The 24761-nt window shown below is 38.5% G+C and overlaps 1 protein-coding gene across 10 annotated transcripts in view; it reads right to left on the bottom strand.

Annotated features, from left to right (window-relative positions):
* The window catches only part of DLGAP1 (DLG associated protein 1), a 414683-nt gene that overhangs the window by 123326 nt on the left and 266596 nt on the right, over window positions 1-24761 (bottom strand). For 9 of the 10 annotated variants that reach the window (XM_009667105.2, XM_068932272.1, XM_068932269.1 and 6 more), the window contains 2 exons: window positions 23277-24302; window positions 9260-9474 (listed from right to left, as the gene is read on the bottom strand). In XM_009667105.2, coding sequence (XP_009665400.2) covers window positions 9260-9474; window positions 23277-24230 — 1169 coding nt within the window. In that variant the 5' untranslated portion in view covers window positions 24231-24302. Of the gene's footprint in view, window positions 1-9259; window positions 9475-22340; window positions 22498-23276; window positions 24303-24761 lie in introns of those variants that run through there. The other variant, XM_009667110.2, reaches the window with a different exon arrangement.

The raw sequence follows: 24761 nt of genomic DNA, 5'->3' as shown, positions 1-24761 counted from the left end.
CTTCATCCCACACCTCACCTCAACTAGCAGGGGATGACTAAAAATAATTTGAAAGGCACTTCTGCTTAGCAGTAAAATAAACAAAATAAAATACAAGAAACAAACGACTGGCATCAACATGACTTAGACACAGACAGTTTGTTTTATTTGTAAGGGCAGAACGATTTCTCACTTTGATGTCTCTCTCTCTCATCCTAACATAATGCAAGTTAACAGAAGATACCTAAGCATGTCTGCAGAAGACATACACCACTGCTTGTCTTGGGATTTTACATTAAAATAAAAACAAAATACACTATCCCAGCTTGTTCCACTTTACTCTAAAAGGGCTCCAGCATTTCACAGTGAAAAAATACTGTACTTCTAGCTGATCTGAACAGAAAATGATAATGAATAATTAACTTTATTATTGTTGCCTGTTTGCTTGTCCGGTTATGTTGGACTTTATGGACTCCACATCGAATTTTGTGTGAGTGCACTTCTCTTTCTATGTCTGTGAATTTTCTGCATGGCAGGTTTAATATATCAGCTGAGCTCCCCTTAGCAAACTAAACCACATAGTACAAGATCACACACAGAGAGTCAAGCATGGTATGGCTGGCAGCATTCAGAATTTCAAAATGCTAGCAAGGAAATAACATCTAAAGTACATGAAAGAATTTTGCAGGGTTGCTGTGGGTGGCATACCTATATTTACTATTCATTAGCAGGCCTTCAGCAATAATGTGGGCTTGACGAGGGTTTTATTTTTAAAAGAATTTAAAAAAGAAGTAAGAACAGTGATGCTGGATATATTCAGTAGCCTGAGAAACACAGCAAATCATAAAAGATCAGGCTGGAGGGGACTTCATGAGGTCATTTGGTTCCTCCTCCTACCCTAAAGCAAGCTTAGCAATACCTAAATTATTCCTGACACACATTTTTTAGCCTGTTCTTGAAAACATCCAGTGAAGTGATTTCTCTTGGCAATCTACTCCAGTGCTTAACTATCATTACCATTAGAAAATTTTTCCTAACATCTAGCTTGTGCAAGCCCTTGCAGTCTAAAGCAGCATTTCTTGTTCTGTCCCCATTGGACGTTATTGACTTCTTTTCAGAGGCAGCCTCTTAACTAGGTGGGCACAAGTAGGACTAAATAGAAACCAGTTTAGCCCGTTTTGCACGCATACGTGCAGGGTGGGTGTGTTAAAGCTACACCCTGAAAGATATGACTGAACAATTTTTTTATCATTTGCTCTAAGATGAATAAATGTACATAGGATTTAACTGAGAGAAACTGAAGCTGGAAGTCCTGTTTCACCTATAGCCTTGACTAGCGTAAAACTAAATCTGGCATAAAGCTGAGAAAGATGATTGGATACCCAAGGGTTTTCATTTCTGTGAGTGAGGTCACAGGTATCCTTTAACAAAATATCATTTTCCAAAGCACTACTCTAGTGTTGCCAATGGATGACACTTTGCTCACGCTCCACGGGCCTATTTCCCAGCTGCGATGCAGTGGTCTGAGAGGAAGAAGTATCTGCCAGTGTCAGGCAACAACCAGAAAAGCTTTCTGGTGAATGACAACAGGAGGCAGGCATCAGCCATAGGAGCCGTAGAGGAGATGGGGACACTCAGCCTTAGACTTGGCCCTTGTCAGTGCTTTCTCACATGCTCATCTCAAAGAACATCGAAAGTCCTCTTTAGGAAGAACAGTATAAGCGTATATATGAGCCTATGCAGGGCCAAGACCTTTAATTGCTATGATTCTGGAAGAGACTGAAGCAGAATACACTTCCAGACATACTAGTCTGAAATTACAACTGGCAATCCCTTGGAGCTGAGGTTGAAAGGATGATAAATTCCAAAGGAAAATGTGAAAGGCATCACAGAATACTGCAAACACTGAACGTGGTAGCCAGGCCAAGGACCCCAAGAGGTTGCGGCACCAATGGTATTTTAATGACTCCAATAAAAAAGAGCCCAGTTAGGGACCCGAAGAGCTGTGGTCCACTGTATGTGGCTGAAATAGGGGTCAAAATTTTTGTAGTACCATACAAAGAGAATCAGTAACCAGGAAAAAAAAAAGACATCTCAGATAGGGAGATATCTATTCTGCAGAAATGGAGGAGTCTGGGGAGAAGCATCACAAAACAATGGCATATATTTGGTAAAAGTTGCAAGACTGAACCCTGCCCCGACTTCACACCTTTACTCTCCTACTGAGATTGAGACATACAGCACAAAGAAAATCCATGCTGAATTTCTACAAAGTATCACTGAATGCTGATTTTCTTTTCTTCATAACAACATCTTTTGCTCAGAAGGAATAGGTGAGCGTTTTTAATAGTATTTTTGTCAACATCAATAACATTTTTGAAAAATATTTTTAAAATCTCAAACTCTTTTTATAAAAAGGAAAAGCAGATCTGTTTTGAACTCTTAAAAAATGTTATTTGAAATTGTGTGGTTTTTTTTTAAATCAAACATCTCCTCCCATGTTTCAGGGATGGTTGTTTACTGCAACCATCGTTTATTTTAATTTCCTAATATAATTTCCTAAATAACCATTATTTTCTAAGATTATGGTTGGAACAAATCAAACAGTCTTCAAGAAAGAATGTGAGAAGTAGATTGGGAAGGCGAAAGAAGAAAAGATGAAGGAGTCTCAAGTTTGACAAATCATTCTTATGAATCAGGCTGAATGGCAAAGCCAATGATATCACTGTGGGAGGAGTATCTCATTACCAGCTTCTGGAGCAAGGAGACATAGCTCACACTCATTACAGTGATTGTGAAATATTCATAACATTTTCCCCTAACATTTAGCTCAGAAATGTAGGCTGCAAAATTTGAATGGGAAGGGGGACTTGAGTTAGCGTTTGAGATCACTTCTGCAGTCTTATTTCAACTGCTCTGCAGACATATGGGAATGTTACCTGATGATCAAACTTCTTTAACTGAAATACTTAAAAGAAAACATTGCTTTCTGGAAGTTGTGCAGGCCATTTCTCTACAACTAAAGGAATGACATAAAAATGGTTATCCAATTTTTTACTAGGATTTATTTTAAAGTAATCATTATTCAAATTTATTGGATTAATCTCAAAGCTTTTGCTGAAAATTGAAACTATTAGATATTAACACTGGAACTGAAGTGCTTTGTATTAATTTTTCAGATAACTTGCACATTACTGGCTATGCTCCCTAACGTGAACAAATGCTCACATCATAAATGTACAAAAATCTTTCATATGCATGCACAGATATGCTATCCAAATTTTCTGGAAGCTTGTTCAGATAGTCCCTGAAAGGAAATTCAAAGCTGAGGATGATGAAAGATGAATTTTATTTATTAAAAAAGTCTACCTGATATTCATGTAAATGATATTACAGTAGTCCCCTGATTCTCCAGCCTTGAGAGTGATGATGTTAGTAAAGAACGGACTACATGAGCCTCCAGACAGGAAATATCTTCCTTAAGACACCAGTTAAATAAATTGCTTGCATCTCTTGGGGAGATGTGGCTCTACCTTAGAAATGCCTCCATCATCAAAATTCCCATTTGGCAGATTCAGTAAAAATCGTAAGTGAAAATTAATGGCCACGGCAACTTACAAAGCTGCACCTCTGCACGTCCTGCTTTATGCCACGAGGGAGCACGCAGATGAGGACCCTTTTCCTGTGCGCTACCTGTTCTGAAGGTGAACAAATGACTTCTGATTCCAGCACTGCTGGCCTAGAACTTTCACAAACACTAAAAAATGACCAGTAAATGTAAATTTTTTTTCAATGGGTATTCTTACGCAAGTTAACTGTAACTATTCTGTTGCCTGAAATTTCAGCAAGTAAAAGTAAAAACAAAAGGTGAGATAACAACTGTTGGCCAGCTCATAAATCACAACAAAATTCTGACCCCTCATCTTAGAGAAATATGAAAAAAATCAGAATATGATGCCCTGCTGGTGACAGGGCACTTCAGTTTCATTGCAAGATAAACTGGTGAGGATTATCGGGGAAGCAGAGAGGAGGAAGAGCACTGATCCCACCCAAGCACTGTGCAGTGCAATGAGGAATGACCTGCCTTCAGGGAGGATTTTACAGTGAGACGAGTGCGTTCATTACTGCCCTGTAAAGGCATATGCCTTTGTGTGAGGGGATGCAAAGCCCAGATGGGAAGCTGCTCTGCAGCACAAGCTTCTCCACATTCCCATCAGTGATACTGCATATTAACTGATCAAATGTGCTTTGTATATCCCTCAGTGGGAAGCTGCAATTGTTAGTTTCCTATTGCCAAAGCTGTCTTGCTCTAAGTTCCTGCAATAAATCAATATCCTCTGCTCCTTAAATATCACATACACAAAACTGATGAGAGCTGCCAGGAGAAAACTCCAGAGCTGTGCCCACCTACTGCTTTGAAACAGTTTTTATTGCCTTCAAATTTTCTTTTGACTTATAAATCATCCACTGACCTTAATCATGCTAGACACATGAGTCTGAAAAGTGAGAAACTTGGCCAACAGCCTCTCCCAGCTTTCAGAGAGAACAGATCATAATAATAGGAACAAAAAGCTAAGTAATAGATCATGTGTTAGTGACTGCAGGCTGGCAAAGTTATTATACAGGCCAGCAATAGCTCTAGAATACTATTCTTTCAGCTGCATATTCAAAAATCACTGAGATGCACCAGTCTCTCTCACTGGAAATCCAGAAGAAAAAAACCCCTTCAAATAAACAAACAAAAAACACCTCAAGGAAAAAGAGAACAATTCTTTCACTAGCTGAAGGTTTGATCAAAATGAAACAGACTGGAACATGAAACAACGAAACACACTGCGCTGGAAACATACTGTAAAACACTAATAATAAAAGACTCATCAGACTTATTCCTCTTGTACTAATTAGGAAACTTATTGTTCCCTAATTGGAAGTCACTCAACAAGAAAGAAAATTAACAAGCTTCCCTGCATGTGTCTAAAAATATTCACCAAAGGAAGATGGAGACATTTTCATCACCTTTAAATTTTGCCTCTCCCCTCCCCCAGGTGTGATCTGGGTCAGTGAAGATAATGTGACATTTTCATTAATTTTAGCAGAATGAGGACAGCATCTCCATTTTAAAAAAAAGTATATTTTTGTTTATGTGACACCCTTTTCTGGAGCATGTTATAATAATACATAAGGACATTAAAAAATATGGGACTTCATTCCTAAAATAAAGATGTTTTCCATACCTAAGGACGTACACAATGCTGTACGCTGAAGTCCAACATAAGGACATCAGAGCCAGCTTCAATTTGCCCAAACGCCAGAGGCAGCCTAGCCAGTGCACCAGGCTATATTTATCGCTGCCTTCTGTATCACTGTCCACAGCGCAGATACCTCTCAAGAGCAGCGATTTAGAAAAGCTGACAACACGGGAGAACCATCTCTAAAATTTACCTTATTCCACAGTTTCCTAAAAGCTAACTCTATCAGTTTGTGAAGCTGTGAACATATCTATGTGTACAAAGGCATAGGTTGCATCGCTGTAGCAAAATCAAAGCCAGAATGACCTCCAGCCTTGTGCATAACATTTAATAATATCCTGGCCGTGAAATATGTCACTTGCTGTGTCTTTAAAAAGCTTTTTGACCTTTTCTCATCCTTTCATTCACATCAGTCTTAGCATCAACATGTTTCCTCATGTTTTTCATGTCTGAATACAGATGTTATGTAGTTACAGCATTCATTTTTTGCAGGCAGATGAAGCACTTTACCGTCCCACCAAACAGCTCAAATGGATATGCCCATGAGGGCATAGTGCCTCCTGCCTGACCTCCACAAGTTACTGCTCAGACGAAATTAACCAGTCCTGTTTCTATCTGCTTAAGAATGCAACATAAACTTTCACCACTTTTTAGGAAAAATTTTTGCCACTTTTTAGGAATGAGCAAGAAAATACCACTTGTTTCAGCTGGATCAGTTTATCTAGACTGAAAGATTAAACACCAAGAAGACACTGCCAGCAAAGAGAGAGAGAGAGAGAAAGAAAACGCTGCTCACTTCCTGGTAGGATAATGAGAGTGCAGCAGCGGAGGTGTGGATTTCAAGATCACAGCAAGCTGTGCTTTATTCAGAGTGGTGCCCACAGCATTTGAAACATGTTCTGTAATCACATGGAAACCACGGCATGGGAGGAATACTGTAGGAGGTAGATTGTGAGGTATAGCAAGAAAAAAACTCAGCAAAAACAGGAAAATAATTTTGCATTACGTAAAGGGTATATGACACAGTTGTGCTGTTCAGTAGTTATTCTTTATATAAAAAGAAACACCGATAATAAAAGAAAAACCCTTTCTTAGAAGAGTAGGTGCATGAGCACTGAGAGGTAGGTAGGTGGGAGGGAGGGCGTGGGTTGTGAGACCAATATTAGACTTAAAGTACTTAGAGAGGAAAAGTCCTACAAGATGAAAAATCTCTCCAAAAACAACAGTGAAAGCAAAAGAAGACACATTTTAAGCTGTTTTCCTGTCAAAGATGAAAGTAAAGCCAACTACCTTCCACACTCGAGACTGCATAGTAGAAAACAGAGAGAGCGAGCAGCAGAAAGTGCAGAAGATCTCTGACAATAACCACTGCTGTTTCTTTAGAAACACGGATTTCTTTTTTTAGAAACACCGAACGAGGAACCTTGTGCTTCACTGACAAAAAACAAAACAAAACAAAACAAAACAACCCCCCCACAATTAAAGAACTGACTATCACGCAGCTTTAAGGTGTTAATGGTGTCCTGTAAGGTCAGACATTAAGTCCACATTAAGTCTGGACATTAAGTCCACTAGCTCAGTAAAAGGCTTTCTCCTTACTAAAATGACTTGTGGCTCATTTCCATCATGTCCTTATTCAGGTGCAAATTGAGCTCAAGTCAACAGTAAGTCAAGGAAATAACTGTTATCACACATTCGACAATTGCTTGATGGCCTATATTCAGTGAGTTAGAGGCCCTACTTCAGTCTCTGGCTGACATGGCAGCAAAACTCTGTCACAGCTCTCAGAGGAATCAGGGTAGCTGTAAGACGAATAAGCAATCCTCTCTAGGTCAAGGTCAAGTCATGCCACTAAGGTACGAAGAAGTCTGCATAGCCTTTTTACAGGCCTAAGCTGTACTTAGCAGAAGACCTAGCTTAACAGAAGACTTCAATTCCCAGTGAGCCTTTGGCTACTTCTCACCAAAAAACATTATCATGTTCAGCAGAAAGGAAGAAAGGCAATGCATAATTACATTCATACAAATCAGCTCTGAAAGTGGAAAGGTTTCCCAGCAAGAGTATTCAAAGTATTATCCTAGACTGTAAGAAATAATTCCACTTCATGCCAATTCATGCTGAGAAGTCACGGAAAAAGAAAATTTTGAAAATTGTATATTTTGTCCTCTTTTTTGTTTTACTCTTTTCCCCGTCCTTCTACTACTCTATGCTTTACATCCTATTTCTACACAGCTCCTAAGCTTAAATGAATTTTACTAAGTGAAGCTTAAAATTAAGCATATTCCTAAAAGCTTTCCTGAATAGGAAGGGATTTAAGAAACATACGTAAAATGAAGTACTCACACAAGTACTTTGGTGAATTACAATGACTTCAAAGCTAAACCCCAAGCTTCTGCTGCCTAGTCCCTCTGATCTAACTAACATCCTCTGTGGGTGAGCAGTGATACGCAGGACTTTTTATTTTTAATAATTCAATATTCTGTTGCAAATCTCAAGTCTACAGAGAACAGAAATGAAGGTATGTCCAAGAGCAAATACACTCACTGTGAAGTATTTTGCTTCACATATATATTATAGAACTACAGAACAGATGTTTCTTAAATTTCAGCAAGAACAAGCTCCGCACCTGATGGCTTTGTGGAGTTTGTGGTGGTGAGTAACATTCATGTTCACCTTTCCAGATGACTCTGCATAAGTTGCCAGAACTGTTCTCAGAGGAGGAGTTTTGGCTCAGGAAAGGATGTGGTCAAGACTGTGGGATGCCGAGAGGAATCATTCGATCCCTTAAGCAACCTTCAGCAAAATTATAAAAATCTCTGCAGGAAATGAGACCGCTTTCTTCTTTGGAAACTTATGAAAGGACAGAGCAGAAGCAATTCCTGGCTTCTCCCGAGACAAAGTCAGACAGGCTGCTATGGGGAGTTGTGATAAGCATGTTCTTGTCTTCTGCTCTAATCATCACTGATGTCAAAAGCATGACAATCTTAACGAGGATCAAACACCTTTCTCTACAGTCTACTTCTCAGATAAGGACTCTGGGAAAATATGGGGTAGAGGAGGACAAGGAAGGAGAGGAAATTAATGAAGAAATGCAGAAGGATTATTTTGTGGATATTAGACGAGGTGCAGTTTGTTTTTGTTTTTTTTTCTGTTTTAAAGCTACAGCCTCAGGCAACTTATACTAAAATTAGGTTATTTTTGGTTCAGTGAACTATGATTCACTACTACAGCGATGCAATTTTGCAGAAGACACACAGAAACAATTGTTGAATTAAATTCACACTCTTTTCTTTTATGGATAAAATTTATTCCATTGTTTTAGGGAGCTCTCCATTTTAGAATCATTTTAAAAAGTGCTAATTCCAAAGTTGTCAGTTCTTGCAATTTTCTTGAGATTTTGGGCTCTTTTAAAAGGCTTTAGCAAAACAAAATACAAACTGTCATAAAAAACCCTAAATTCATCATTCCTGTTGACCAAAGCTCTCATAAATGATCGTTAATTTTTGGTTATAACTTTCCACAAAAAGCAGTGCAATTCTGAGTGAATGAAAGAGTGGAAAAGAAAAACAAATCTGTATTTGTCTCTTTTCAGAGAGTCATTGTTCTTTTTAATTACATGTCAGATTCTCTCTGATGAGTTTCAAAGACTAGCTTTAGGCTAATTTCACATGTGCTCTTCATGTTGCGTATATATGAACACACAATTATGTAAAGCTTATGCAGTCCTAAGCTATAACTCTGTCAACTATTTAAAGAACAGACCTATTTTATATACCTGAATGGTTTCACTTAACACTAACAGGTTGAAACACTTAACAAATTCAAAGTATAAGTAGAAGGGTCCCTTTTCAGGACAACATTGAAACATATGCCCAAATCTACCTTTCTTCAGAAGATCCCATACTAAAAATAAGCGTGACTGAACACAGTTGTTTGGTATATAGAAATGAAAAAAGACAGAAACAAATAAGAAAAGAAAAATCTATGTCTTAATGGGGACTCCTAGATGATGCCGTAAAACACTGACTCACTTGAGGGTGGTGAGCTCTGTAAGGGATGGCTGGGTGGCCTTGAGATAGCTCTCTCTTCGTGCCGCAATCTTTGGAGATGGCTTCGGACTTGTGTCCGAGTCTCCACTGTCATCATCCCCCATGGCTTTAATGTAACTGCCGCTCCGCATTCGCCGGCAGGGAATCTCATCATCTTTCCCTCGTGGAGTGTACCCAGTCCATTCATCTTGAGGAACCTGCAGTTGTAAATATAATTCCCTTATTAGTACACTTTTCCCTGATGTAATCGCATAGCAAGATTTACACGTACTAAACCACAATAGAGCCATAACACAAATTCCCATGGACAAGGGCCCAGCCTCAGCTGTGGGTTGCTCTTTGGAGCACGGGCCCACTCATCTCTCTGTAGAGTCACAAGCACCTCTGGAGTTGTCTGTTATTTTCCACTAGTTACCTGGGAAGTTTATAGCAAATATGAAGCTAACACAGGAGCCTCAATTAGGTCTAGTATAGTTTAGATAAAACTGTTCCTGGTGACTACTGCTTTCATTAAAAGGATTTACAAACCAGATAATGGTATTCTTGGTTCAGCTCACCATCTCCAATACATCTGACAAGGCACTAGAGATAAAATATGGATCCCTGAATTAAAATGTGTTCAGATCGCCCATGCATGGCCCTGCACTCACCAGATTGACTTTGGTTTAAGACATATTCCTAAGCAGTTTAGCTGCCTACTAAGCATCACAAAAGTAGGTCTGTAACTGTGAAATGGTTACTAATGATTCTGTAACATACTTGGTGCTAATGGACACTGGTTAGCTTGCAGGAATCCTTCTTTTGAGTTATGCTAGTCTGAGTGTCCAAGTCATACACCTCTTTTATTCCCTTCTTTGTCTTTTTTCTCTTTGTCTTCTTCTACATGTTCATGATTTCTCTTGATCTGAAGTAACTGTCATGCAACTTTTGCTGTGGAGGTAGGGAACACTGGCAGTGTGTGCTCAGAAGATTTTTGGGACAGAAGAGAGATGGTCCTCGTGCCCGTTTCCTCCCTTCCTCTGCTCTTGCAGCTTCTGATAATCTTTTTCACCCGTCATAAAACCACACCCGTCCCTGTAATAGTGGAAACAATATGCAGCAGAGCAGGCTTCCTGAAGGAGTTGTCTTGAAGTTATTTTGCAGAACTCCCATTTTTATAGTACAGGTGAAACTGTAAAAGCAGTTTTTAGTGAAAAAATACTATGTGCAAGTTTTAAAATAAAAATAGTTGTCAATGTACTCTTTGGTTTCCTACTTTTCTGAGTATTCTTACTGAATCAATTATATAAGGCAAGCTACGGATGCAATACCCCGAAACCATTACAAACTATATTAAACAGACAATATCAAATCTACGGTGCTAAAATTTGTCCTACAGCTTATGAATACTAGCATCTACCAGGATAATCACTGTTTCTTTTCTATGAAGAGTTTGTTCTCCGACAATATTTAACTTCTGCTAAGTATCTTGTGTATCTATTGCTTTTAAACTTCAACCACAAGCATTTACATGCCAGTTTGTTTAGACAACCAAAACTGAAATACTGGACTGTTTGCTTACAACCTTGCTGTTGATTCCCACTACAAACGTAAGCCTGAATCCACAAATGTTACTGTCAACGTAGGTCAAATTCTATGGCATAAAATCAGACTATGTTGCTGTAAACTGTAATCCAAAACCACTGTGCTAAACAAAGGAACAAAGGTATTTAATGGTCTGAAGCATTCATGGGATTATTGCTGATTATAATTAATTAACTAAAGCATTCATAAGCTAAGCCATTCCTTTGTTTCATTCTGATTTCAAGCCCAACAGACGTCACCAACTTTCTTCCTCATTGGCTCTTTTTTTCCTGCTACTGACATTATGATGTATGGCCACTTTTGAACTTCTAGACTCAAGAAAGTGCTTGTTTTCTCCTGAGCTAAATCTAAGCTCTCTTTCTTCCCCTAAATCTCTTTTGGTCAAGGCTGGCCCTGACAAACTCACTGGGAGTGCTGACATTTTCCTCAGTGGACTCAAGAATTAATCCTAGAAGTGTACTTATAGCTGTATCAACATTTCTTTTTATGACTCAGTTTTCCTCCTTAGGACTCAGACTTCCTTCCTGGCTGCTCCTTGTTGTCTTTAACCAATTCCTTCCTTGTGCCTTTTTTAACCATCATTCTGTGTTTTTTAAATACCTTGTGCTTAATGATCCTGCTTCCACTTCCACATGTACAGTTTGTTGCTTGTCTTCCTTTCCTTCTTTCCTTCTCTCTTTTTTTAGTTTGTATTTCCCCGGGCTTCAAGAATGTAAGTTTCTTAAAGCAGGGAAATATTTCTATGTCCAGTTTTCTTAATGAACAATGGCATGCAGAATTGCATACCTATAGGAAGTAAATAAATAAAAACACTTAAATATAGTTTAAAATATCCTTCTTTTAACAAAGGGGAAGACTCTAATTAAGGACTAGAGTAGTAGAAACAGAAAGTATTAAATATTAAGAAAACCCATTGGAAGAACAGAATAAGGCCCCGATAAATTTCCATTTCAAATGAAAAAAACATAAGCAATGTTTCTGTGGCTTTTAAATTTATGCCTAGACTCCAAAGATGGGAAGTTATTGAGGCCTATTCCTTGTATGTATACATATGTAACTGCAGATGAATGTAGTACATGGTAGTGGTTTTGATTTTTCATTCGTGACATACAGGAATATGGGTCATTTTACACTCCTCTTCCAGCACACTTAGAAAAGATAGAGAATAATCTTTTTTTCAGCTCTGATTCTTGCATTGGTTCCAGGGCTATAGGATTAGTTAAAAAAAAAAAAAGAAAAAAGAAAATGCAGTAAATGCAGTCTGTATTCACATCTCTCATACACAGTTATGAACCTACAGCTCCTGCTTGTTGTCTGGAAAACTGGAAAACCTTGATTTTTCAAATTACTCATGTTCAAGAAAGATGATGAAATGCTGGGACTTCAGCCAGAGCTTTAAAAGCTTTAAAAGTGTATTTCCAGTCACTTTTAAGGATGATATTAAATATCTAAGTAAGACTATGTAAAGTATCGGTGAAACCTCAGAGGACATACTCTTCTATCTGTTTAATATTTTACTTACCATGCTTAAGTTAAGGATCTATGTTTTTCTTATTAAAATAAAAAAGGGAATGAATCCATTAATACACTAAATAAAATATCTTATGGTAATATAACATTAAGGTTGGTGTCTTTAACTAAGTAAAAGTCAGAAGATTTAAAGTCATAATGCTCACGCAGCACTCATAATTCAGGCAAGCTGAACACCTGTAGTTTTATTAAATAATACATATACTGTTAAATTTAATGCTCTAGTTCATAGCTGCAGTATAGATGAGACAGAGTGGCTGTGGCATCGTGACTCTGAAATTCTCCAGTTGTACCATAGGTAAGTACAGTGCCTTTCATCCCAAAGCTGCTCAGAAGGATTTAAATATGACAGACCAAATTTTGAAAGCTGGTTGCAATGAATTTGCCACAAAACTTACTATTTACAGATGCAAATACTGCAGATGGAAATGTATCGTGAGGAGCTTTGAAAGCATTGCTCTGCTGCGCTGTTTGTATGAGGTGATCACTAGGAAGCCCCTGTTTGAGCTCTGCTTGCTCCGAGAAGTAGGGTAATTTATGACAAACAACACACGCTCTTATTAATACCTCTTCTGCGTTTAAACACCCTGGTTGCAGGAAAAAGCTGAGCTGTTCACACAGAGACCGGGGTCAAAGGAGTCTCAGGGAGTGCCACAGACCCACTGGCTGTTCTTGTTTTGGGTACTGGAACTTGCATGTGCAAAACCAATGAAAATAATACAAATCCAGTCCAAGTTTCATTACCATGCTACTGTTTTAAGGGTAAACACTCTATGTGCCAAAGAAAAAAGGACAGCTGCGGTTAGGAAAACCACCATGATTTGGAGAACAGCCTAAAATATCAACCCAGATGCACTTCTGATTTCAGTTTAGGCATCGAGGAACTCTGAGGGTTGTACAAACTGTCCTACCTGCACAGACAAAGCTGCAGTAAAAGAACGTTTTGGATATTTGATTAAAAAGGGGTGGTATCAGCTATAGTACTTTCTCTTTCGTGAAACAGTGTGCTTAGTTTTCTTGCAGATATTTGAGTGATTTCTGGTTTTGTCAGAATGGTTTCAATATTTAAGAGAGTATTAGGAAAAGAAATTTGGGTCCAACTCCCCTCTACCTTACTTCAGTTTCACAAGACTAGGAAATCCTGTTTTCAGAAGAGAAGAGTAGAAGTGAACAGTAAGTAAGAAATGGTGAAACTAGTAGAGAGCACTTGCAAGGTAAAAACATTCTTTAGAAGTACTGGATGTTTGTTTTCTCTGTTAATAGCTATTATGATACTTTTTATGAAGGGATCTCAGAGCATTGTCTGTGTATTACTTGAGCAGGACACACAACCCTTCAAACTCAGCATGACTATTTTCATCCCCATTTTTCTGTTTAGAGAATGGGGGAAGATAATATAATGTCAACATTTTAACACTTCTGTGCCTATAGGTAAACGCCTAAAGCCATACGTACTAAAACAAGTGACCTGATTTTCAGAGCTTCTTTCTTTGGTGCCTAATAGGAATGGCTGTAACAGCTCACAGTAGCCAATGCAATTTACTGTCACAGTACAGTGTTTCATATCATGGGAAAGAAATGACACACCAAGCCCTCTCAAAACTACAAATCAGGAAAATAAAATTGGTCATGCAGTTTCCTGTGTTCTGTTTCTACACATATGGTACTAAACGTACTGTAGTGCCTTGCTTTCTGTTAGTCTGGAAAAATGCTGGGAAAAGTGCACCTCCAGCTCTTTTATTCTGTTTTTTAGTCAGGAGATCTGTACAAATTTTCCCACAGGCTCTTGCTATGTTTGAAAGGCTGATATTATATCTTGCAAGGTCACCTACTATGCTGCATGCAAGTGCATATGCACAGTAACTGCTGCCTTGGAGGATTAATGGCATTAAGATTGACATACTTGTGATAAAGCTGTTTAATGTTTTCAAGAAAATCATATTATCCAATTACCTTGGCAATATCATTTTTTCAGTATCAGAATATCAAGCAGAAACATCACTTGCATAATATTTCTACTCTCATGAAGAAGAGGAGAGAACTGAGCAGTTAAAAAGAAAACTCAGATCTAACAACGAACGTCACTGTTTTTACTAAAATAGAGCTATTATTATTCACACTATTGAAGTAATGGAGAGCCTGGAGACATTTCATTTTGCAAAAGATCTTTAAGATCATGTACAATTCTTTCTTTACAAGCCTAATAATCAAGAGTGTACTTTAATTATACAAAAAGCCCATTGAAACAGAAACCATTATTAATTGAAAAAAAACATTTAAAATACTTAGCAAAGGCCTCAGAACTGGGCAAGTTATTGAAACTTTCAGCTTCAATCCTTTAACATACACCTACAAATAGAATGTTTGTTACAAGTATGAAAACTAACACTGACTGAGCTTTCTTTCTTCTGATCGAAGGACAGATATAACATTTACTGTAAACAGAGCAGACTATATACATAACACAGTGCCACCAGCCAGCCTCTTGCCTGGATTCAGCTTCATTTACCAAATCAGTTACCTGCCCCGATCATTATTTGAATTTATGTTGCTCTGCAAGCGTTCACACTTCTGTCATTAGCCAGCCTGAACTGACCTGTCAGTTCCTTCAAGCATTCTTTTGATATAGAGGAACTCGATTTTTCTGATAGTCTAGGTCCCCAAATAAAAAAGACACTAAGCAACAGGCATACTGGCCCCCAGTTTTCAACCATTCATTTCAAAAACTCACACGTAGTGAGTATATTATTTCACATACCAGTGTAAAAGAAACAGCATGTAAGGACAGAAGTACAGAAAACAACTTTTATTCAGGCTTTAAACAATAAAAACTAGCATATCAAATTTCCTTCTTTTTGCCCAGAATTGTTATTAGCTTACCTTAGCGGATGAAATACCAAACAGACTGTCTCTATAGCAAATTAAGTTCATTATTGATCTCTAGTTTGATTTGGTTTATTTCAGCTGAGAGCATTAAAGCTTCTCCCTGTGCTTTGCCAAAGCAGTGTGGATGACTACAGAAGTAAACACAAGGACTGGAAGGGAGTGGCTAGCCATCGCTCACAGCAGTAGACTTGTAACTTTAGCTTTCTATTAGTATGCAAATACTTAATGAAATGAAATCACACAACTGAAGAACAATGCTTAATGCCTGCTCAGTGCAGATTTTCAAACCCATGCAATTTAGTTTTCTTAGCAGTTATTATGCCTCCTTTGCATGTTGTTACGGAAGTTTCAATTGCCACCTTCCACTTGCTAAGCCTATTACTGGCACTCATGAATTTTGAATTAATCGGACCAATAAAGATGAGCAGCATTCCATTCTGTCATGTGACAAGTCATTGAATTACACCAAAAAAGAAGTCTCAAGCTTTAAAGAACAAGTATATGTTTAATAGACTTCAAGAATTTTCACAGAGGCAGATAGGAAGGTTGTTCTCATTTAGTACAAACTTAATATTTTCAGTATCTGCAGCAATACTTGCTTTAGCTTGTGTGAGTGTTGCAAACAGGTACTATTTTAAACTCATTTCATTTGGATGACTTATCTCCATATATTTTTACATGAAGAGTATTAACAGCCAAGAAAAAGGACTTGTTCAAGATAGCAGACTGCTTCCTGAATCCTATGTGCCCACAACTTGCATCAAACCTAAACAAGCAGTGTGAAGGATTACCATATTCCTTCACTCAAAAGTAGTTTAGAAAATCTTCTAAAACAGTATGAATCCTCACAGAGGTAGTCATTAGACAAAATTCCTCGAACGTCGCTGCAGCTTAGCGTTTTCATTCATCAAAAGGTGCCTTGACCACTTACTTGGGAATCTAATTCACATCCTGTCTACTGAGCAATAATAATGATGTGTCTCTGACACAAAACAGCCTCGACTTGATTCCAAAATGAACTTTCTCCTGCTGCTTTATGCATAAAAATTCAACCAAGAGTGAAGAGGATCACTTGGACGTAACGACTCTAGCCAAGTGCCTTCCAAATTTGACACAGCTGTACACGTTCTGCAGAAAGAAAGCCAATGACCGCTCAGCTAACTGAAGGAAACATAACTGTGGGTCACACAATGCGACTTTAGACCAGGACTTCAAATTAAAACAACTTCGATGATACTTGTGGATGATATTCTCTCAGTGGTAGGAGGCAGACACTCATTCTCTTCTTTCTCGATGTCTTTAAAGCTTTCTGGCTCAAAAAGGATGACAGGAACCTACTGTCTGACGCTAACACGAATACCAATCCTTGAAAGGATACTTTCAATGAATAGTAGTGGAGAAATGATCTTTCACTGCTAGATACCTTCTTTGGGGTGAATCAGTTCTGTCCCTAATCACTTCAGCACCTCCACACAGAGACTAGTTAGAGTCAAATGTTAATACCATTAAAGGAGATGTCATTTTACCTTTCTTTCACTACACAGGACCATAAACCCACTATCAAGCTGGCCGGAAATTGGCTTATGGATGAAGAACATGTAGCCAAATCTAAATCCTTGGAAGAGAAACAGATGTGGTGGGAGCAATAGGAGAGTATTCTGAGAGAGACAGTCCTGCGGCTGTTTCTGCTGGCTGACTGTAAGTGGATAATCTCAGATGCTTTACTAATGCTGACAGACAGCAAGTATAAGTAATGCAGTTACCTACCAACTCCAACTGGTTATTAGCTTCTGTTACCTTCTACCATACAGTGGCCAAACTTCAAAGACTCTTTCATAATACTTTCTTTGGATTACAGCAATGAGATATACCTGTGTAAGAAGCCTTCATTCAGCTCTGGAAACTTTCCCTGGTTCAGATTATCATGGCAGGTTTTCTCAGTGACTCCAAGCTGTCATCTCTACTCTATGCTGGCGTGTCACTGGATATTGAATCAAGACCATGGTCTTCTAGGAACTGAACGTCTACAGTCCAGGAAATCTGGAAGATTTCCTAACAAACTGATTAGACAGAAACTTATCTGCATAAAAGATGCTTTCTTAGAGACAATTCCAAGATCATCTCTCGAAGCCCTGGCCCATCACAACTGTCATGATGTCCTATCCAACTGCTCAGCACTTTTCTTAGCTTTTGGTAAGAGGAATGCATAGTGGCATATCTATCAGAAGTCATGTAATCCCCTCGCCCTCTACCCGGTATACTGCATGGACTCCACATAAGAGGATGAAAGGACAAACAGTATACAACAGATTCATGTTCATGTTGCTTAATTCACTACTGAGAGAAGCTCAGCTGTGCAACAAGCACAACGTAAGAGCATATGTAGGAGAGGAATTGTGGCCAGCTGCCCCTAGCTCTAACTATTCTTCTGGGACTGTAGAATTCCCTGTACAAATTCCATCCCTGAAACAAAAAAATATAACTGGAAGTAGGGGAAATATTCCTTATCGTTTTGCTCATGATAAAGACGATACACCACCACTCAGTGTTTATTTCCCAACTATTGTGCATGTCTCCACAAGAAATGTTGGGGATTTCAAACTCAGATTCAGCTTGAAATTATCCTCTTTGCTGGACTGGATTTGTCTTCAAGATTTTGGTTGGGCTTCTTTACAGTGAAATTACTGAAAACAATCAGATTAGAACACGCCAGATACTTAAGGCTACAGAAAGGAGTCAGATCCAGGACTGGATTGAATCTTATCCATGTTTGTATCAAAAGGAACTGGAATAGATATCAAACACTAGCTATTATGCGCAGCCATAATTTGCATAAATATTTCTGACACAACAACATATGTAACATAGAGTCACCCAAGTATGTTGCTAGATCCTATATTCTGTATGCTAGCTACACAAAATAGGGATCTAGCTGACAGAATTATGTTCATTAATTGATGTGCTATTAGAATGCAGGGATGCTAACAAGATGGACCAACAGTAACTCTTCAAGTTAATCTAGAAAAAATTACATTAGTGCTACAACATTCAGTCCTAAGAAGGCACAGAATGCTGGTAAAACCACAGGATAGAAAACAACAAACTAAGGCACAGTGGCTGATTAAATTCAGCTACATTTGAAGTATTGTCATTGCCATAGACCAGCTCTCTTAGTACTTAGTTGGCCTCCATTTCTGTGGTATTCAGACACCAAAGGTCTGTCCAGGCTTTAATTAAGTGAATGAGAACACAGCAGTTGTTAAGGTGAGATACGTAGCAAGATCATTCTCATCAACAATAATAATTCAGCTGACAAAATATTTTTTAGGCAAATTAAAGGATTGCAAGGGTGAGAGTGAGGGCTATATTGCTAGGTTCTCCTACTTTTTCTCCTAATACAACAAAGGCATCTTGGATAGGTTTGCAGGTAGGCTAAATAAACAAGATGTAGACTCAGCTGAATTATTTGCTATTCATATATTTTTGTAAATAAGCTATGTTTGCTTTATTTATAATCTCCAGTAGGTCCCAAATTCCATGACTTTACTAATGATCCATGTTCCCCATCCCACAGCAATTTTTACAACTGAAAATAGCTCAGTATTATGAAGATTAAAACACAACTTCCACGTATATACAAGGACATAACTGAAACATTAATTTGAATATGGTACTTGTGACAGAAATGCAAACAATACAAATGAGAAAAAAGTAGAAAATAACTGAAAATGCACGCCTAAGTCCAGTACAACAGACCTAGGATAAATTGCTATGTCATAAGAGTAAGCATTTTACCTGATTTGCTTGGTATACTTGGTTTAATATACAGTCAACAAATCAAATGACAGATCATGATCCTGACTATCACCGAGACTATTTAGGGGGAAGTCACACCCTCTATTTGGCCATCCATGGACATGGGCAAGAGAAAGGCGCTTGCAATGAATGAGTGGTAACTCCTGGGAAACTAGGGAAGTGCCTTGTCCTAAAGCTGGGGAGCATGTCACTTTATGAGTTTCTTAACACTAAAACACTGACCGCACGTTACAGACAACCTTCACGTAGGGCACTGAGCACGGCCACAACCCTTTGCTAGCAGATCCAGTCTGTGATAAACCAGGAAATGTTTATCACATGCAAAAACTGCTCACAGTTTTAATAGTATATCCCATGGTCTCCCACCAAAAGACGATTGACTGCAGCACAGAGCTCTGGTGACTGCACAGGCTTCCTCACCTACAGCACTGCACTTGCTGGAAGTGAACTTCTTTCCTTAGCCGCGAGTATCTGAAACAACTGATTTCAGTCTCATCCAACAGGGTCAAAAGAAAACATCTGACTGACCCACATTAAAAGAAAAGAGGAACAATATGAAAAATATCATGCCTGTATTTTTCTCTCTCTTAACAAACGGACCAAGGCCTATGGGAATAGTAATTACAGGGAATATTGAACACCAAAACCATAATTAGATACAAACTGTGTCGTGTATTACATACGCTATTAGCTTCAACAGTCATGAATTCATTGGTAACAAGACGGGCAAAACTACCTGTGTATTTAGACCCTATTGTTCTCAGAAAAAATCCTGCTGCTTACATTTCATCTTGGATAGTTTTGCTTAATTTTAAAAATTCTGAAGGAGAAGCTGATAGAGAAGTGGAGGCTGTCCACTGCTTTAAAGATTATTCTCTCAAGAAATGGGAAGCTATTTTTAAAGAAAATTTTAGAGAAAACAGGAACAGTTCCCTCCCACCTTCCTTCAAATTAGTCCAACTGTAAATTTTGATCAATTTAAAGTATTTTCCTGAAGCAAGAATTAGCTCAAACAAGCACTTTACCTTACTTCTTAACACCAATGCCTCCTTCCCTCCTTTCTAAAATATATAAAATAATATGAAGCTTTATTGGTCAATACTATTCAGTCCCTCATTCTTGACAGAAGAAATAGAAGAGAGTTAAAACAATTCCAGTTCAGAAATGCAGGTGAGGGAAGGCTTTGTTTAACAGTCTTTTAACTATTCCAGGAGTTTATATCTACTTCAAAAGACATATGAAGCTGGGTCAAGGCTTCCTAGTTACTCCTTCTCTTGAAACTGCAAAGATGGACACTGCACCTCTGTACACAGGATGGAAATGGAGTCCACTGGGATAAGGAAAGATTGCACAATGCAGAAGGACTCTGCACATGATCCAAATTCCAAATTATGAGAAATTAGCCCATCTGTAACAGGAACTACTGCCAGCTCCTTCCACAGAATGATTATGTGAAAAATATCACACCAAGTGAGATAATTGTTTGTTATTTCCAAGTCTTTACACTGAGAATTCATCCAGAGACTTGTGTGATAGAAGCCGTTAGAAGCAAATATGAACTGAATTTCATCTGTGATCTCTGATATACTCAGAGCTGGCAGGATAAAGAAAATTTTCTTGTATACTGAGCTGAAAACAAGTCACTCATTCCTTGTATTCAGATACTATACCAAGAACCGTTTGCATGAACAAAATAGTTCACTCATTCAAGGATCACAGAGTTTATGTCCTGGGCCATAACAATAGCTTAAATTACAAGTGAGTTGATAAGAACACCTATTCCACATTTAATGACTTACATAAAGCAAAGAAGAAACATCATATTAATTAAAATCATTTTCAGAGTTATCTAGTACTGTCATAAATTTATGGCTAAGTAGCTTTTATCTCATTTAGTTCATTTCTAGTTGTCCTAAGAATATAGGACACCAGCCTTTTGGTACAATGATCAAAAGGTCACCAGAAAAATAGCAGATATTTGGAATATCTCTGCAGCCTACTACCAGAGAGATACTCTGCTGTTGCCAATATATATTTATACTGCGGGATGGCCAAAAGGCCTCAAATACATTCTGGGCCCCGTTGTGTGGGCACTGTGGAAACACAAAAGGAAAAGAAGTCCATGCCCCAAAGGGCTTGCAGTGTAAAAAGAAGAGTGGTACAGTGAAGGGAAAGGCAGTGGGATGCATTCAAATTAAAGAGACACTTTTAATATCTGTATCTATTTGTTATCTTTTCAAGCTGCCAAGAGGGAAGAGTAATCCCAACCCGCTCCCTTAAATCTGCCCCCCCTATTTAGCTATCTGAATATTCTTTGCGATGTTAATCAAAGCCTGATTAAGATTTTTTTCTGTACTTTAACAATTTCAACCCAAAAGTTACATTTCTCTGACTTTTACAAACAGGCATACAATTAGAAAAAATGAAATGAAACAGAAAACAAACTAAAACCACCACTGAGGACATAAACAGGATGGGAAACACAGTCTGAATTTAGTTAGTGTAATTCCTGCCCTTGACAATTGTTGGACATATTTTCATAAAGACACAGATAATGTCCTCTAATTCCACTTCAGGAATCTATTCCTGTCAGTTAAACATTATCTAAAAGTCCCTATGGAGGTGTTCGTTTAAAGCTGATGCTGGCACAGTTTTTCACTCTTTTCTAGCCATCTGGTTCGATACTGAATTGTTAGCTATTTTATTGAAACCGGAATGGAAGATTGAAGGAGTAAACAAAAACATAAACAAAAGAAATCTCAAGGTCCAAAGTAACCGCAACAATCAAGTCCAAAATTACAATTTCTTCTGACTCAGAAAATTCAGACCACAGCAACTTAATACAACCAGTCTCAAAAGGTTGTAACCTTTGGCTATTTTAAAGACTCTGTCCCTCCCCAGTCCGTATGCACAGCTGTAAACACACACCGAGCTTTCATGCTGTCTCCTCTCCGCACTCCTAACAAGTACTCTAAAATGCAGACATCCCTTTTTCACATTTAAAACTTAGAATCCCAGAGGCTAGCATTCGAAATTATTCTGCATGCCATTCAATAATTCCTTTTAAGATCAAAATTTAAAAGTGGACACCTCAGTCCTATGCTTTCCCTGAGTACTGACTTAAACAACAGAATGTGGAAGCTGAATGTCTCATTAAAGTACCCATATGAGAAAACTCGTTACAATTGCTATATGACTAGACAAGAGTCCCTCTATATTAAAATGAAACCAAATTGTCTTAGCAAACCTCTTTTTTCCTCATGGTCTTCTCTCTTCTCTGTGCAACGTTGTTCCATCTTACACATACACTTAGATGTGCCATAAGTGCTTCGTTTAAAGTGCATAAAAGCTATCCACAGCTCTCCTAAGAATGAAACAGTTTTAATATTTTCTGATCCATGTTCCTGCCACAAACATTCACCGGCGGTATGATAGCTCCAAGAGCAGACATCTGATTCTTGACATTTAAAGATACAATACTGGTGAAAAATAGTGACGCTGTATTAACTGCAAACAGCTTGTGAGGGAGTAGGTGATGTACTCCTAAAATGTATAATCAGAACAAGCAATAATTTCAACCTTTCGATTTTATATTTTTGAATCAAAGCCATGAGAAAGAGGAATAGCCAGAGAAACAAATCTGGACACTTTACAATAACTATTTTATGAGAATTTATATTCTATGGCAAAAAGGAAAGTAGGTTGTTTTCCTGCTGCAGAAAGTACTAAGGTACCTCAAAGTTTCTCAAAAGGGTCTCAAAAGCTTTCATAATAAAATAAGCAGTAAACGAAGGCAAATCCCGAAATTACAGAAATCAAAGAATTTGTATCCTGGTAACATTCTGTTAATTGACATTGTAATGCTAACTACAAGCACTACAACATCAAATTCTCTATACCCCTACTGTGAATGCCTTATAAATTCAAAAAGTACATAGAAAGGTCTTATTTTTCCCACATGAAAAAATTAAGCCTATTCCAGTACGAACTGTTTCTTTGAAATACTGAATGCTGGCAAAAAAAAAAAAAAGTAGATTTATTTTTAATTTCAGCTACATTATCCGGTATTTTGTGCTCAGTGACCTCTCGGGAAAAATGAAATACCAGAGCAAACCTCCATCCCCCACAAACGCCTGCAACAAGGCAGAGCACAGTTAACAGCAATCAGTTCTCCACACTGTACCTGAAGGTACTGACATGACCGTTCCTGTTGACACGTCTCTGCCTTCACCACTGTCTGGTCCATGTTAACTGATGCTTTCTGGTAAACTTCACGGGCTCTGCTCACGGTTAGTGTAGAAGACCAAGAGCTTTTCTTCATTAGCTGGGAGTCCAAATTCACAGGCAGGTTTGCACAGGTAGAGCATTTGACATCATTATTGCTTCTGGATGACTTCACAGTATGTTCACTAATAGTGTTATAGGCTTCCATAAAGTATTGGGAAGAAGAACGATCAGGGCATCTTCCCATGGTCATGACACCACTGGGGCCATGATAAATGCAAACATCATTGTCCAAGTTGTCATCTGAACTCCACCATCCTGAGGCATTGGATCTGGGCTTACCTTCTGATCGCCTTTCTTTACTCTTGCTACGCTTCCCATACCTCATGGTCTGTGACTCCTCTGGGCTCGCTTTGCTCCCGTTGACACTGCCCTTGGAGGGTCCCTCGAGCGAATGGGACTTGGTAAAGAGCTTTTGGACAGAATGAACCAAATGCCGGATCCTCCCCGGGCTGTCACTGCGGTGCTCCATGGCAGTCCGCTTGTACTGCAGCGTATGGTAGCCATCGCGATTGAGAGGCAACTGCCGTTCAAACTGGTCCAAAAGGTTGGCAGGAATGCGGTTAGTTTTATTGGCAGTTCCATGGGGAACAAGAGTGCACTCGTCTTTAAGTTCATGGTGAGAATTGTAATGTCTCCGAGGAAAAGTGCTGCTAGCAATCTGATCACTGTAGGGCACCATGCATTCTGCCTGAAAAGAGTTCCTTTGAGTGTAGTAAGGGTGATCTGCCGGGTGAGGGTCCACTGGATTTAACAAATATGGCTTCCGGTCTGGGTGACGTGGCAGACTGTCACACGGAGGGTCACAGGTAACCCCATGATGATGACTACGGCTGCTAGATAATCCCTTCATTGTTGATGGAAAGCAAGTCCCAAAGTCATCTAATACGTATGGCTATGCAACGGGCAGATCTCAGAGAAAGGCCTAAAAAAATGAAATACAACAGAAGCTGTAAGATATTTAAGCTTTGAGAATAACCAGCACGTGCATTGTTAGTATTCACTGCCTTTTATTATAAAAATCATCAGAATAAAACTTTTCTGATTCTTTTTATTACTTAATCTTTCCCACGGCCATACATGGAGATATTTGGAGATACCTAAACAAGATACAAGAAAAATGAACTTGTTCAACCAGCTGGAAAACAGATATGAGAACATTTTCTGATATGAAACTCACCACTGTTCACTACTCCACAGCAATATGAATATCGCTACCTAATTCTAAAACCTCATTCCTGAAAACAGGGGCCTCACAGGGGGTCTGAATTGCTCATCTGCATGTTTCCAGGACCAAATAAATGTGTCGAGAAAGATCATGTCCTTAATGGAGCGCTTTCTGGGTTACTTTTGGCCAAACACAAAGCATGGTGTAATCAATGGG

This window comes from Struthio camelus, chromosome 2 (genome assembly GCF_040807025.1).
Source record: "Struthio camelus isolate bStrCam1 chromosome 2, bStrCam1.hap1, whole genome shotgun sequence".
NCBI lineage: Eukaryota > Metazoa > Chordata > Aves > Struthioniformes > Struthionidae > Struthio > Struthio camelus.
The sequence above is the reverse complement of the archived record's forward strand: the minus strand, read 5'-3'. Positions and strand labels throughout refer to the sequence as shown.